This window comes from Erithacus rubecula, assembly GCF_903797595.1.
Source record: "Erithacus rubecula genome assembly, chromosome: 9".
Taxonomy (NCBI): domain Eukaryota; kingdom Metazoa; phylum Chordata; class Aves; order Passeriformes; family Muscicapidae; genus Erithacus; species Erithacus rubecula.
Window position 1 is genome coordinate 2,732,647 of NC_136660.1, and position 16,467 is coordinate 2,749,113.

The 16,467-nt window shown below is 49.9% G+C and overlaps 1 protein-coding gene across 1 annotated transcript in view; it reads right to left on the reverse strand.

Annotated features, from left to right (window-relative positions):
• ADAMTS14 (ADAM metallopeptidase with thrombospondin type 1 motif 14) overlaps positions 1–15,402 on the reverse strand; it is a 31,369-nt gene extending 15,967 nt beyond the window's left edge. Inside the window, exons 1-4 of the mRNA XM_079312180.1 lie at positions 15,207–15,402; positions 14,432–14,835; positions 8,190–8,346; positions 7,351–7,547 (exon numbers count right to left, since the gene is read on the reverse strand). Coding sequence (XP_079168306.1) covers positions 7,351–7,547; positions 8,190–8,346; positions 14,432–14,835; positions 15,207–15,279 — 831 coding nt within the window. The 5' untranslated portion in view covers positions 15,280–15,402. The remainder of the gene's footprint in view (positions 1–7,350; positions 7,548–8,189; positions 8,347–14,431; positions 14,836–15,206) is intronic.
• Between the last annotated feature and the right edge of the window lie 1,065 nt (positions 15,403–16,467).

The following is a 16,467-nucleotide window of genomic DNA, read 5'->3' on the forward strand; positions in this document are numbered from 1 at the left end:
GGGAAATCCAACAGGAAAGAAGTTTGAGGCCATCCCAGCTCTCAAGCCCCTCCTGTCCTCCACGTTCCCACGTTCCACACCCTTCCAGGCTTACCAAATACCAGGTGCAAAGATCTCATCCCCCTCCTCCCACTGTTTTTTTTTTTCCATTTTCCCATGTATAAGAAGCACAAAGTCAAAAAGCCAAGCTGGAATAAGCCAGAATTTCCCCAGGAATGGCTCAGATGGTCAATGACATCACCCATCTCCATCAAGGGCTGAGTTTCCTCCACTGCACATCTCAATGAGCCATTGCCTCTTTGGAATATGAACCATCAGAGGGATGGAAATGCTCCAGACTTCAGCATCCAAAGGAAAAAATGGCTTTTTGATCCAATCCTTTGCCTCTCCCCAAAGCCAAGGCCTTCCTCAGTTGCATCAGTGAGTCAAACCTGACCTATGGATTTAGAAATCCCAGGAGAAGGCAACACAATGAAGAGAAGAGGGAGGGCTCATGAGTCAGTGAGATTTGTACCATCCTCTCCTGTTAAAAATGACCTTGCAAAGGAAAGAACCATCTTTAACCTTTTCCTTCTGCGTTTCCAGGATGAATAAACAAATTCTGCTCCTAAATGCTACCAAGAGAGCAGGACATCCAGATGGGAAATGTCTCTGAGAGCTGAGCCCAGTGACACAGAGAGGGACACGGGGTGGGCAAGAACAAACCCACTGAGACCCTGCACCTCCTGCAAAGCATGTGGGAAAACATAGCCCAGGGAAGAAAAACACCCTGATTTTTGAGAATGGGACTTTCTTTTTTCCAGGAAGCCTCTCAAATGAACAGCTCCACAAATGGGGGTTCACTGCATTTTTAATATTGACTAGAATACATGTTTTGATTAAAATCTACTTTTTCAGCACTGCCCAAGGGGGCACTAATTTGCCTCAGCTCCATCACAGCTTTCCTGACTAGATCAAGGTTATAAATCCAGATTTATGGATCTTTTCTATTTTTTCCTCCATTCCTTTGGGTTTTTTCAATCTTACATCAAGGGTTGTTTGACAACTACCTTTTTACTGCTGCCCAAGTCCAAGTCAGCCATTCCCCAGTGTTTTACAAGTCCCCCAATTTCCAGTTTCCTGAGATTCCATTTGAAATACCCCCAAGTTTTAAACACAAAAAACCCAGTTTTAACCTTTTCCCCATGACAACCAACACTCCCATGGGGTGCCTCCAAGCCATGCAGAGAGGCAATGCAGATCCTGAGCCCTGAATGCAGAAAAGTCGATTATAAAAAATTAAAATCAATCAATAAACTGTCAGTCCATCCCCATTAATGCATCCCTTTGGATGCAGAAGCTGCAAGAGCCTGCAGGGTATTTTATTCATCAGTGTGGAAAAATAACACAACCAAAGGTTGGTCAACCCATCCTCAGCTCATCCCTGCTTTCTGTGGGTGGGATGCTCCCTCACCCTCCCTTTTTTTTTGTAAGAATAATGAGAATAGGATGGATTTTTTCTGAGCCCAGCCCTATTTTGGGGGGGGATGTGCACAGAAGGGTGGAAGGTCACACAGTGCTGCAGCTGCAAACATTACTCAGCCCTACAGACCCACTGAGGTATGAGGGATCCAGCCTAGCAAGGAGCTCCAACTCCCCAGGGATGTCAGGCTCAGCCCTGGGTTTTAGGATACAGGAAGCTTTGGCATCCCAGAGAAATCCCATGTTATTAGTTTGACCCCTTACAAAAATATTGGTAATATGGCAGGGTGGGAAATTGGGGAGAGAGGGAGAAATTAAAACTATGCTTGAAGAGATGCAGGACCTGGGGGGTGGTTTGGGGAACAAAGACAAGAAACCATTTCCTTCACTTTCCCAAATCTTCACCCCCAGCACTCATCAGGAGCTGGAGCTTCAAGCTGACAGAGGGTAGGATTAGATGGGATATTGGGAAGGAACTGAGGGAAGTGAGGCCCTGGCAGAGGCTGCCCAGAGGGACTGTGGCTGCCCTTGCATCCCTGGAAGTGTCCAAGGGCAGGTTTGATGGGGCTTGGAACAACCTGGGATGGTAGAAGGTGCTCCACCCCACAGAAGGGGGTTGGAATGGGATGAGCTTTCATCTCCCAACTCATCCCATGATTTTAGGATTCTATGGTGGTCCACCAGTGCTCTGCTGCTTGCTGCCTGCTCCTGAGGAGGCAGCTCCTCAATCCATCAGGATGAGCCACATTCCTGCCTCAGGGACCTCTCTACAAGCCATGACCTGACCTTGCAGTGACTGGGAGCATAAAGCAGAGCAGCACAGACCTCTCCCTTCCCAGCTGCACAGGATATTTTGGCAGGATGCTCAACATACCCTACTGTATTATTCCAAGATGGATTTAATTCCATAAATCTTCCTTATAAAGCACTGCTAAATCTCACTCTCCTTCAGCTGATAGGGACCTGGTACTCCCTCTCTCCAGCCTCTGAAATGAAGACTTAATCTAAAGCCCAGCCTCTGTTTAGTCCAGGGTTTGGGCAGGGATCTGAACCTAACCCATACCAGCTCTGCAGTGACCTTTAGGGTTAATTCAAAAAGCAGATGTGGAATCAGACTGCCCAAGGCTACAGATTTCCCTTCACAGCCAGATATCAATAATTGATCGACGGGCAAAAAGAATCATATCAAAAGGGCTTGGTGCTGGCTGCTGTGAGGGCTGCAACCCTGTAGACCCCAAGTATTGGGGCAGGGGAGGAACATCAGCAGGGCCAGCTTCCCCCAAGTGTTCCAGTGCCTGTGGAAGAAGTGGGGATGGAGCTGGAGGGGCTGAGCATCACCCTGGAAATGGAAATTTCCCTGGAGAGCAGCTTGCAGGCTTGGAACAACTCCCCCTGCCCTCTGCAGGTGCCATTAGCAAGTCAGTGTCTTCAGAGAAGCTTCTTCCCCCAAAAATACCTGTTCAGCAAAAGGCTCCAGTAAAGGGACCCACATCCCTGAAGCCACAGGATAAAGATCTTCTTATCCCTCTCATCCACGCTCAGCCTGTTTCACACTATCACCTTGCAAGAAACACTCCCCTCTTCCATTTAAAATGGAATTTTCCCTTCTATTAAACAGCCCAGCCATCGAGGTTCACTGTGAGTTAAGGACAAAGCAGCAGGAATCACCACCCCAAAGACTCCCCCCAACCCTGCAGCAGCAAGGAGACAGTGGCAGTGCTGTAGAATGAAAGGAACATTACAGGGCAGGCTGCCTGCCTAAATCCCTGCAAACCTCTGGCCAGCCCCGAGTCTGCAGCCCCAGACGTGAGATCCCGACAGCAAAACCACACTGGCAATGAGGTCTAGACCTCTCTGTTCTTCAGGGAAGGAAAACAAAGGGAGAGACACGAGAAGAATTTGCCAAAGCAGCAGAATAGCTGACATTTCAAAACGCTGGGATTGCTTACTCAGAACAGCCAAGTCATCTTTAAACTCCTTTCTTTTATTCCCCCGCTCGGTTTTCATGCTGGTGGATTCACCTTGAGCCTCTCTGGGGGGTTAGGAAGGGAGGGGAAAGTCCCCCTTACCACATTTTTGGGCTTGCATAAAGCATAATGTCACCCCTGTGGGGAGGAACAGAGGAAGGGGAGATTTGTTCTGCAGGGCAAGATTAGATTTGATCAGAGCTCTCTACAGAATGAGGCATGTTGTCCCAAAAAAACATAGCAACAAACATATATGGGGGGAGGAAAAAGTGCATGGACACATGGCAAACATCAGAGGAATTTTTGTTACTATCAGTTAGCAAGGAAGAGGCTCATAAATCTCTCACCTAAGAAAAAAAAAATACACAGGTTAAAATTAAAGCTGAAGGTTTAATTTTTGTCCCCAAACCTTCTCTTCTGTGGGGTCTCAGTAGCACTCTTTGTTGCTCTGCCCTTGGGAACAATAATTTCAACTGCAGCCAGGCATGTCCCAGCCTGGAGAGGGCTCTGACTCATGGGGTTTCCCTAGTAACCCAAAACAATGGGAAAACACCAAGTACCTTTGCATCCTTAACCAAATCATGGACAATATCCCTCAAAAGGCCAGGAAACCAGCTGAGGCCAGGGCCAGGTTTAACACAGCCATAGCTTGGCCTCTCCCTTCCTAGTGGAGCCATCCCCATACTTGAAAGGATCAGGGATGAGCAGTGGGAAGTCTGGAGGAGAAAACCAAGAAGCCCAACTCCCTGAATGCAAGAGTCCAGAAAGAGCAAAGCACTGAATACTCAGAAATATTCAGAGCAAAGCATTGAATATTGCCTCTCCTCTTCCTTTTCCAGGGGTGCTGGATCCCCTCCTGCTTCCCAGCCCTTGATCTCAGCAGTCACCATGGCTGGGGGATCCTAATTTTCCTTCTTTAAGATCACAATCCCTGCCACAGGCAGCAAGCAAGAGAGGGGAATGGCTTTCCAGAGCCACCACATCACCAAATGTTCATCCCAAGAGCCTAACAGACTGTTTTTGGTTAGGTGGGCACAGCAAAGCTCAGCTCAGAGCAGAGATAAGCTCAGCAACTGATAGCAGAGGGGGAGCTGTGCCTTTCCCACTCACTCCAAGCTGACCCCAAATTCCATCTGAGCCAGGAAGGGAAGGGCAGGCTGGGAATGCAGGCTGGGAGCTAGCAGGGAAGGCAGCCTGCCTGCAGGGAAGCTCTTAGGTGCACAAAAGGAGCAGTCATCCTCATGTCAGCTTCCTGGGATGGACACAACACCCTTCACTGAAAAGCATCCACATTTCTGGCAGTGAAATAAGGGCTGTGGGGTTGGTTTCTTTAAAAAAAAAAACCTTCTCCGTGACAAATCATTTATCACCAAGCTTCAGCTGACACAGAGGTCCTAATAAAGGGTTTTGTGTCTTGGGAAGAGCCCCAGGATCTTACCTACAGCAGTGCTGGGAAGGGATCTGTGTCCTCAGAAAAAAACAGGAAAGTTTATCTCTACTTCCAAATTCGTTGCCCCCTTTCCTTGGGATTGAGAGGAATGATGGATTTGTCTTTACAAATGTGGGTCTGCTGGTAGATAAAACCAGCAGTGAGAGATAAAAGAAACAGTGGGAAGGATTCCACTGATTGATGAATGGAAAAAAAGATATTTGCCTTTACAAACAAACTGTAGGCTTGCTGATAAATGGAATTGGATATTGTAAGATGAAAGAAAAAATGGAAAAAAATCATGAATTCCATAAGAAATAAAATTAAAAGATAGAGTTATACATTAGAGGGGAATCTCAGGTATCAGGTGTTTGGGAAGTCTGTACCCCTCAAGTATTTTTGCCAATGGGGAAAGAAAGAGGGAAGTGCAGATGGGAAGTTGGGATAAAAAGGAGGTTAAGTCCTCCAAAAATTTGAGAGATCCCAGGGGAATGCCCCATGGCCTCTCCTTTTATTCAAATAAAATAAAAGGACTCCTCAGTCTCCTTTTTAGGCATAAATCTCTGGTGTTATGGATTAATTCTCCTGACAGGACATATCTTGATAGGCGAGCTCTTGGACAGGAGAACTTTCCCATTTGGCTCCCTGACGAACTCCAGCCCAGCTCGTTAAGTCCTTTCCTCGTTAGAGGGCTGGCCAAGCCTCTCATCCCTCTTCCCTTCGCCTCCAACTAATGGGATTAATGTTCATCTGTGTGGTCCCAGCAGGCTCCTCCTCTCTCCCTCCCTCTGCCACCCAGGCCAGAAAGCACAACTCTTTTTTTTTTTTTTTTTTTCTTTTTTTTTTTCTGCTGAATCGGGTGTTTTAAGGCAATCCGAGCCGCTAAGGAAACGAGGCGGCGCCGAGGGAAGAGGAGGCGGACGGAGGTCACGGCAAAACTGGAAAGAAAACGCACTAAAAACCAGAAAGAAAGAAGGGGAAGGGGGTGGGGGGGAGAATATATAGAAGGAAATAATACTTGCTGGAAGTATTTGTTGCCTGTATTATCCTGGGGTTTTTCTCCCCTCTCATTAAAGTCGCCGACGCCGCCTTTAATTGAATAGGCAGCGGGTTCTCCCTTCTCCCAGCGCAGCATCCCGAGCATTCACTCCCTGAAAAGTGCTGCCCGCGGGGTAGGAACCATGAAATGCGCCTGAAAACCGACCTTTTGATTAGAGCTGACAATCCCCGGGCCATCCCCCCTCCCCCGGGATCGGAAAGGAAAAATGACATCATCTCCGACCCCCGTAACGTGGGAAGAGCCAGAGGGCTTCTGTGGCTTCCCCCTGGCAGGAGGATTTAATACACCGAGGGGAGAAACGCTCAGAGAGCGAATTGAAGTGATGCTGAGAGCATGGCACCGCAGGCATCGGGATAACACGGCAGAGAATAAACTCTGTGATGAAGGTGTTTGCTTCCTCAACATTTTCCCTATTCGGGACCAGCCACTTCACTCATCCTTCACCCCACCCACCCTCTCATCCCCCAAACCTTCCCCACGTTGATAATTTCCCCTTCGTTGCCAGCCATATGGCAGAAATAATGCCCAAACCAACAACCAAGCACCCAAAAACATCTTTACAGCTTGGCCATCCCAGAGCTGGTTGAGCCTTTTGAACATTTTCCACCACTACATAAAAGAACACCTCAAAAAATTAATAAATAGAGGCAAGGATAAAGCATGGAAAACAAAACAAAACTGGGAAAGAGAAAGAGATCCTTGAGCATAGACCATATTTGAAGGCATTCAGGTGCTGGAGGAGCAGACCTCCCTCAAGATGACTGGATGAATAAATACTGATACTTCTACATCTCTCAGGACTCAGGGAATATGGATGTTTTTATCTTAAAAAGGAATGAAAAGGGGTGTAGAGAACCAGCACAGGCTGCCCCGTGCCTCTGAATGAGGAGAGGTGCAGGAACTGTAAAGTTGCTCTAAATTCCTTTTCAAATCTATCCTGAATGGTTATCCAGGTGCACAGGTTTCCAAAAAGCTTCTGAAAAGCTCTAAAAATATTTCCTCTACCAACAAATAGTATTCAGAATAAATCATCATTGCAAAACAAATTACAAATATTGTAATTACTAACTAGATAAGCCACGGCCATTCTCTTTTCTAGCATTTGCTGAGACTTCAGTGACAAGGGGGAAATAGTCTCAGCCAGGAGAAATTTTTGGGTTCAGGTGACAGAGAGTGACAGCACCACCAGCCTTGTAATTTGCAAGGGGAAGGTGGTGGAGATGAATATCAAAGAGCTCTGCTTTCCACCCCTCCAATTCCCACAGATATTAAATGCCAGAGCCCCAGTGAGAAGGCACAGCCCTTCCTGCAGCACCGCTCCCCCTCCCAAACCCACTTCTTTTCCCGGGATAACAGATTTGCAGCATCAGACGAGCACTAAACCCCGGGAAAGGTGAGATCCACACCCCCCACCTTAGCAAGCCGAGCCTTACTATGTTCATGAGGGTGAGGACATAATTCTGGACGTGCTCCTTGCCATGGAAGCGCACCACAGAGTCATCCACAGCCAGCAGCACCTCGATGTTGTAGTCGTCCTTCCTGGCGTGGCGCCGCTTGCGCTCCGCGTCCCGCAGCCGCTCTGCCATCAGCTCCAGGGAGTTGGGGAGCTCCCCCACCTGCACCCCGGGTGCTGGGAGGGAAAAGAAAGAGCCTTTGAGTGACCTCACACAGCGGTGATACTCCACAAAAAGTAGAAATTCAGTAGGGAATATATGGAGGGATTCAACTCTAACAGGATATTGAGGTCCGGCTGGTTGCTGGTCCAGCTTGCTCTGTGGTGGGGAAATGGCTCTGAATTGTGAAGACCAATCCAAATTATTCGACTCAAGAACCTTAAAGGTTTTTTCCATACTCGATCCTATGATCTGTTAAAAAGTCAAATCGAGGCCACGTTTCTTAGAATCATCACAGAAGGGTTTGGGTTGGAAGGGATCTTAGATGTCATCATGTTCCACCCCCTGTCATGGGCAGAAACATTTTCCACTATCCCAGGTTGCTCCAAGCCCCATCCAACCTGGCCTTGGACACTTCCAGGGATGGAGCAGCTTCTCTGGACAACAACTTCCAGAGCCTCACCACTCTCACAACACAGAGCTGATCAAAGCAGCACCTCCAGCCCACTTTCCTTCCCTTCTCCTTGACTTTACCAGTTAAATTGAACCTGAAGCCACAGAGTGAGACACATACACGGGCTCATGGAAGGAGAAATCCTCTCCCCATGTGAAATACTTATTGCCAGTGTTGGGAAAGGCTGGATCCCAGCAGCCCCTACCTTGGGGATGAAGGTCGTGGCGTGGCTCAGCAGCATCCTGCCGGATGGCCGAGCGCCGATAGACCACGTGGGCCCTGCCGTGCTCCTCTGTGTCCTGCTGGCCCCTCTCCAGGGGCTCAATGAAGAACTCATTGCTGTCTGTCCGAATCAGGCCAGCCTGGACTCCACAAAGAAATAAGGGAAAGAGGGGGAGAAAAAACAGTGTGGTTTTATGTAAGTGTGGGGGGATATGCACACTCAATGTACTCGTTAAAGATTGATGCACGCACAAAGGGGAAAGGCATCCCAAAATGATCCTACTCCATCACACTGGGATGGTTCTAATACCATGCTCATCTATGACAACCCTTAATTTCTTCTGTAGATGGGGGAAAAAAGTAAAAAAGGAAGGAGAAACCAACCAACAAAATAAAACCCAACCTGGCTGCAAGTCAAGTTGTGTCTTTATATGGCTGCAAAACTCTGTTCTGTCACATCCATGAGTTGTGCTGGACCCTGAACTCAGGGATGCAAGGCTGAAGGGGCTCCCAAGACACTCCTGAGCCTCCCTGAATCCTCCCCATTCCATTCCCATTTTGCTGTTAGCATATCTGCCATTTCACTGACACTACGAGCTGCAACAAGAAGAAGGAAAGGCAAACCATTCTCTCTGCCCCATGAAGTACTTGGGAATTAACCCAGGGGAATCCCATTGGAGCAGAAGCTGGAAAGCATTACAACTCCACGTCCCAAGCACAGGGAAGATGAATGACAGGGCAAACATGGCTGGAAATGTTGTCCTGGCTACCGACCTGTTCCTAATTAACACCAAGCTCCCATCAAATCCCCCTTACATCAGCCTGAGCGCTCACACCCCGCAGCGCCGGCCGGCTCAGACCTCAGGCAAGGAAAAGGATCACCAGGATTTGGCTTCTATCCCATGGGCAGCCCCCCCCCCAGCTGGGCATTTTTCCCAGCTCCCTCCACGGCACACGCTGCGTTCCTTCCCTTGCTGTTGAAGAGCTGCCTGGAAAACGCCAGCAGAACTCATGGAGCAAACTCTTCCAGCAGCGTGGACCTGCTGGAGTTCTCATAAGGCTGTTGGGATGGTTCTCGTCAAATAAAATATAATAAAAATAAAATATACACAGAGAGGTGTTTTGGACAGAGGCTGGGGCTCTTCCAAACCCGCCTGGTTCTTTGGGTCCCCTCTGTGCTCAAGTCCCTTTGGATTCATGAGGCAATGGCCAACCTGACTCTGTTGGATTCCATCAAATTGCCTGCTGCACTTGGGTTTTATTAAGTGCTTAACTCCACTGCAAAGTGAGGATATGGTTTTGCTTTGGTTTTGTTTTACCTTCTCCCTGAGGAATCCAAGTCCCTGCCTGACACATGTTCTTCCCACAGGACACATCCAGGCCAAACAGGGCAGCCAGGGATTGTGCCCCCACTCTCAGCCAAGGAGATGAAGAACACAGCCAGGTTTAACCTGGCAGGGTGGTGGTGATGAGGCAGAGAACAAGCCAGAGAGTCAAACCACCAGTCAGGTTCAGTGAGGGTTGGGCGAGGCCATGATGATGGGGCAAGGCACAGAATCATGGAATACTTTTAGTTGGAAAAGCTCTCCAAGATCATGAGGTCCAACCATTGACCCAGCACTGCCAAGGCCACCACTAAACCACATCCCCAAGTGCCACATTTATACATCTTTTCAATCCCTCCAGGGACAACAACTTCCATGAAGAAATTCTCCTAATTTCCACTTCCAAAACATTGTTCTTTATTATACCATAAGAGAAGGAGCACAAGCACTCCCTACCCCAGGAGGAGCCCTTCTGGGACACCACTACCCCCTCCCAGCCCTGCCACAGGGTGTTTCACTCGGGACCAGGCACCCCAAAGCCGGTTTAAGGGTTTAGGGCCAAAGCCGGGACTTGCTGAGTCAGGCGGCCGGAGGAAAGCTGTGCCGCCGCGCTGGGGCAAGGCTGGATTAAAATGTGAAAGAGCCTGGTCCCAAGCCACAGCCCACTTGGGTTTGAGCTGCTCTACAGCTCGTGACTAATTATATCAGGCTCAAGGAATAAAGCAGCCCAGACTTTCTCCCAAAGGCGGGACGCAACGCACCGCCGGCTCCGGGGATGAACGGCGGTAAAGGGGATGGATAATGAAGGGATTTCTGTGTCCATCAGAGCAGAGCAGCCCAAGAAATGAAACAGAAGCTGCAGTGGTCACCCTGGCACTCATAAAAATCAATGTAAAAACCAAAACAACCCAAAAACCACCATTGCAAGAGGCATGCACCAACGTGAGGAGCAGCTCAGGTTGTGTTTCAGCATTTTGGGAAGGTTGTAACATTAGGGAGGCAGCAGAAAAGGTCAGATGCCACCCAAAAAGTCCCGATCAGCTTTTCTTGGGCTTTTTCCAAGAGTTCAATTCCACCCTCGGCGATCAATTAGCCATGTGCTTCCCACTCTTGATTTTAATTTGGTTTAATAATACCAGATCGAATTAAATCAATTGGTGGGACTACCATCACTGCTTTTTCTAACATGAGAGATGCTGTCTGCAGCTCTCAGGGAAGGTATTCCCAAACTAGAAAATGGCCCTTTAAAGACAATTCCACTGGAAAGAAGGAATACATACACCAAACTCACTCACAGAGGGTGAAGTCTCTTCTCCAGCTCTCCTGTGCCTCTCCAAGCTAAGGGAGAAATGAACTCCAGCTTCACTAAGGGGATCCCCCAAGATCCAGAGTAAGAAACTCTTCCTCCACTGCTGGATGAAATGCTCCAACTCCCACAGGAATTCAGGAAATTCTGACACTGAACACAGCTGAGATGTGGAAAAATTAATAAACTGCTGCACTCGGCCAGGGAAGCTAACAGGAGGGGGGAATCCAGATGCGTGCATAGTATGTGTTTTTCCTATAAGATTCACACATAATTTGGACAAGAAGTCCTAGAAAACCAGGCAGTGTGAACACTGACACCACGGATAACAGTGCTCCCCTTCCATCCAGAGGGCACCAGGCATGGTCCAGAGCTGCTCCATCACTATTTTCATTCCTCTCCGCTTCACAGGCTTTGCAGCCCATCAAACACAACACTTTACCTTCCTTGTCTCCTTTTCCCTGGCCTTTGTGCCAAGGACAGAGGTTTTTGGGGTGGCTACAGGCCAGGCTTTGCCAGGTGACCCAAGCCAGGCCTCAAATGTAGCTCCTGGTGGAGTGAGGACATGGAGACACACTCAGCACTAATTAATTAAGTGGGTTTTCAGCCCAAACAGGACTTGGTTTGCATCTCACTGCCAAAACTTGGGATTATCACCTGGGAGAAAAGCCCTCATACCCATGTAACACCCACACCAGCTGAGGTCAGTGGGATCTACGTGACCAAAGGGACATTCTGCACCATCCTTCTCCCCATAATTATCCTACAGCTCAGGAACTGCAAGGAAAATCCTGGAAGACCAAGCCACACTTTTTTCACTGGGGCATCTCTTTTTGGGGCTGTTTCCCCCTCCATTCCCTATTAATTACTGTTCCTGAGGGCTTTTATGTCCTGCTTATCTGCTGCCACCCATCTGAAGCAAGCCAAGGCCACAGGGATGGAAAATGCTGTCTCCACAATTTGCAGCTCCATGGCAAATCACCCCAGGGAAAAGCCAGGCACACAAACATGGTGTCTGTGGGTGATAATCCTTCACCCATCTCTGAAAGCAGGAAGGAAACAAGGTTGACCACACACTGCTAAAAGCCAGTTGGGGAAAATCTGGGATGCCTCCACTGCAGCGAGACGTGTCCGCCGGCGGAGATTTCTGCCTAACGCTACTTTACCAGTCAGGAATTCGGTGGCTTAGATCAGCTTTGAAATTACATTATGGGCGACAGCATCTTCCCACCCTGGTACGAGACACCCTTGCAAAAAAAATAAAAAATAAAAAAAAAAAATGAAAGGCCAGAGATTCTCACGCGTGGATGCCCGTGGCGAATGGCAGCGGCGGTGGAAGGTGCCACGGGAAAAAGGGGAAAGCATTGCCTTGCTAAATATGGATTTAGGAAAGGCTTTGGGTGGACTTTTACAAGAGCTGGGTTCTGGTTTTGTTGTGCGTTTTTTTTTTTTTTTGCTTTTTTATTCTTCCTCCCCTCTGCTCCTCCCCACCCTATTTATAATCTCGGTCTCCGTTTACACACGGGCTAATCTCCTTGTGTACACAGCCCTCATCCGCAGCATCCCGGAGCGCTTCCTCTGGCCAGGATCCGGCTGCCCAGCGCCTCCCACGCGCACTGGCCCGGGCTGCCAAAGCCACAATCCCCTGCCCAAGCTCCTGGGCAGATTCCAGAAAAAAAGTCCACAGGAATTCTCTTACCTCCAACCCATTAGCGATCCTGACCATGTACATCCCCTCCCAGATGCTCTGCTGCTTCTCCAGGTCATAACATCATCCTCCCATCCCATCCACACCTAGAACCAGGTTTTCCATTTCCAAAATCAAGCTCTTTTCACTGCTTTTCAGGAATCCTCTTGATTCCCCCTGCTCGTCCAAAGCAGACTGAAAATGTCAGAATCACTTAAGCCAGAGGGTCATACAGCCAGAAAAGAGAAACCAACAGTGATGTCGGATGCATCACAAGGGCAAGGGAGCCAAGCACCTGCTTGCCCCCTTCTGTCCTTCACAACACCATGGGAAATTCCTGGTTGAAGCCAGGATATTGATTTGTTGGCCACTGAGCAATAAATTTATTGTGGGAAATAGGAAAAAAAAATCCTTATCCTGGGGGAAAAGCCGCTTTTTTAAAAGGGTGGGCTTGGGGTACCACGAGTGGCAGGATACAGCTGTATAAATCCACATGGAAAGCATCCTGTGGTACAAGCTACATCTTAACCCAGCAGGAAATAGGGAAAAAAAAAATGCCAACCAACAAGGTGTGCTGTGAAGGGAAAACTTGGGGTTAAACCTAAGGAAGGCTTGGAAAAGTTAAATTAAAGCCTGCTTGGGATTGACACTAACAACAGAGTAGGCTCTGGGGAAGAGAATTCCCCAAAGCTGTGCCACAGCAGGACATGGATCAGCTGCTGGTTTCCTCCAGCATCCTTTTACTGGGGTGAGATCTGCCACGGAACCTGCACACTTCAAACCCTGGTCTCTGTTCCAGACTCAGCACTATTTGCTGGAAATATAGGAAATGCCTTTAAAGCTTCCAAGCCTGCCCACACTGGCCAGCCCCAGCACAATCCGTGTCCTGGAGAAATGTCTGCAATTCCCAAAAGGATGCTTCAAAAGGTGTGGATTACGTGCTAAAAAAATTTAATTTCTATATGTAGGCGAAATATGTATTTCTAGCTGTGCTGCCCTATCATTTCTGCTTGTACAGTAGCACCAGGCACTGTATAAAAAGAAAGGAATGCCAAATTGTTTGTGCTGGTGGACAAAATTGGCTTAAGGAACTCCCAGAATAAAGCAACTAAAAAAGCAACACATTTAATTTTTTTTTTTTAAAAGACACAAAATAAGACATTTCTTCCAACCCTGCAGTAACTTTAAGTGGTACCAGGGGAAAATAGCAAACTCTGGCACCTAAAACAAGATTTAATTGGCTCAAAGGAAATCTGAAGGGCAGCAGGCCAAGGGTATTAAAAAATAAGTGCTTCCCCAAGCATATCAAAGATAGGGAACCCACAGGCACAGCAGATGCCGGGGATAAGGAGGTAACAGAGCCATTTAAAGGAATTAAATCACTGTGGCAGCAAACTACTGATGCTGAACTGTGCTCAGAAAGCCAAGAGCCTCTGAGCCCTTGAGTGATTAGGGGAAAAAAAAAAGAGATGCAAAAAGATGCTGTAGACTGCAGCTAACAGCGATTTCAGTATGTGCTTGAGCTCACACAGCATAATTTAAGAGGTGGGAAAGGCAGAGAAAAAGTTCCCAGTGCAGTCCCAAGGTAAAACACGGGTGGGGCAAGGGTGGGACAGCATCACCATGAGTGTGGGTCCCCGTCCCAGAGGCTGAGATGTGACAGCATCTGGGCAGGAGGCAGCTTAGGCACAGGACTGAGCCTTTTAAATAAACACTGGAGCACAAACCAGCCTGATGGAGTAGCTGACACACAAGGAACCTGCTGCTCTCAAGGGCTAAAGGGCATCATACACAAAGTACCACCAAAAAATTGGGTTTCAGGACACCACGCTTCACCTCTTAAGAGCAAACCACACCAAAACACAGGCAGCACACACAAAGCACCCCCCCAGCATCCTCCAGCTTACCAGTCCATCGCAGTTGCTGATGGCCACGGCAGCTCCAGGCATCCCGGAGATGTCACCGGTGAAAAGGCACCGCTGCTGGAGGGGCTCCCGGAAAAGCACCTCGAAATCCTCCTGCCACTCTGCCACGGCTCCCGGCGGCAGCAGCCGGCGGTTGGGCCTCAGCCGGAGGTGCAGCTCCTTCCCAAAAACCGTGACGTTGAAGTAGAGCAGGCGGCGCTGGGGGGGCTCATCCGGGGGGCTGCGGGGGACGCGGCGGGACCGGGACGGGTCCGGGGGACAGGCGGGCTGGCCGAGCCCCGCCGCCGCCTCGCCGGACACCACGTGCGACAGGAAGCGACCCCGGCAGTCGGTGCTGAACGGGACGATCACTCCATACTCGCTGAGCTTGCCGGACAGCAGGAGCTCTGCGGAGACAGCGCCGAGCGCAAGGGGCCGTGGGCGCGGAGCATCCCGCCGGGATGGCGGGGGCCAACCCGAGCGGGGGAGCCTTCGGCGAGCTCCATAACCCCGACAGCTGCTTTTCCCGTCCGCTTTGTAGTTTTAAGCGGGTGCGTCCAACGTAGCAGAAGGAACTCGGGCTGACGTCCCCTCGCACGCCAAGCACGCCAACTATTTCTCGCCCAGCCTCCATCTCCCCCAGTTCCCATTGAAACCTAAGCCCCCCCACCAGCGGATTCCTTCTCTCCCTTCTCCCCATCCTCCGGGGTGCAGCCACCTGTCAGCCCCCACACCCCCCTCCACCCCGGGCCCCCCGTCCGCGGGGCAGCCGCCGTACCTGGGGCGCTGCCGGCGGCCAGGCAGCCGTGCAGGGGGACGAGGCAGGAGAGCACCAGCCGCAGATAATCCATTTGGGGCCGGCGGCGGGATGCGGGGCCGGCGGGATGCGGGATGCGGGGCGGGCGGCGCCCGGCGACCGCCTCCCCCCGCCGCCGCCGGGGCCGCCGGCGCTCCCGCCGCCGCCGCCGCCGCTTCTGCCGCCTCCCGGGCGGCGTGGGGCGGGCAGGGGGCCGGGTCTGGGCCGGGGGGTGGGAGGTCGGGTTCGTTTTAATTGAATTTCTTTGAATTTTGTTCTTAAAATAAATTTTTAAACATAGTTTTCTTATTAAAGGCGCGCGGGGAAAAAAAAAAAAAAAAAAGTTCTCGCGTTGCCTGTGGATCGTTCTTTTCTTGGAGATTTAAAAAAAAAAAAAAAAAAAAAAAAAAAAAAAAGCCTTTTCGGGCAGCCCTCCCTCCTTCCTTTCCTCCCTCCCACCACCCCGCCTCTCCATCCCTCCCCGCCCCGCGGCCGCCCCGGCTCCAGCGCTGCCCGAACAAAGGCGAGACGCGCCGGGAGCCGGGGAGCCCCCCCAGCTCTGCCCCTCTCCCCAAATCCCACCTCCCGGCCCCTCGCTGATGGAGATGCTCCACGGGGAAAGCCAAATCGTCTCCCGGCTTAGAGCGCTGCCGCCGAGGTAAACATCCTGTTTGGAAACATCTGGGATGTTTTCCAAATGTGGAATTGAAGATGCCCCATCCCTGGCAGTGTCCAAGGCCAGGTTGGATGGAGCAGCCTGGGATAGCAGAAGGTCTTCCTGTCTATGGCAGAAGGTTGGGGGGGGAAAAAAGAGTTTTAAGGTCCCTTCTAACTCAAACCATTCCATCATCCCATTTAATTTTTATTTCTTCCCTCTCCTCCTATTTTTAGGAGGAAACAGACAGAAAGAGGCATTGGCCTTGCTCCTGGATGCATCTTGCTGGCTCTCCAAGGAAAACCCACATGCCTTGCCTTTTCCAAAGGGCATCACCACTGAGACTCACAGTCCAACACGTGCTGTGCTTCCTCAGGCTCCTCCTCCTCGCCACCCTGACAAGGGGCAAATAAATCCAGTACTCCCCTAAAAAAAACTCAACAGAACTCAACAAATCCAGCATTGTGGTAAAAGGGCTTCCCACATCATGGAATGGTTTGGGTTGGAAGTGATTTTCAGTATCATCCTGTTCCATCCCTTTGCCATGGAGAGGGACACCTTCCACTATCCCAGATTGCTCCAAGCCAC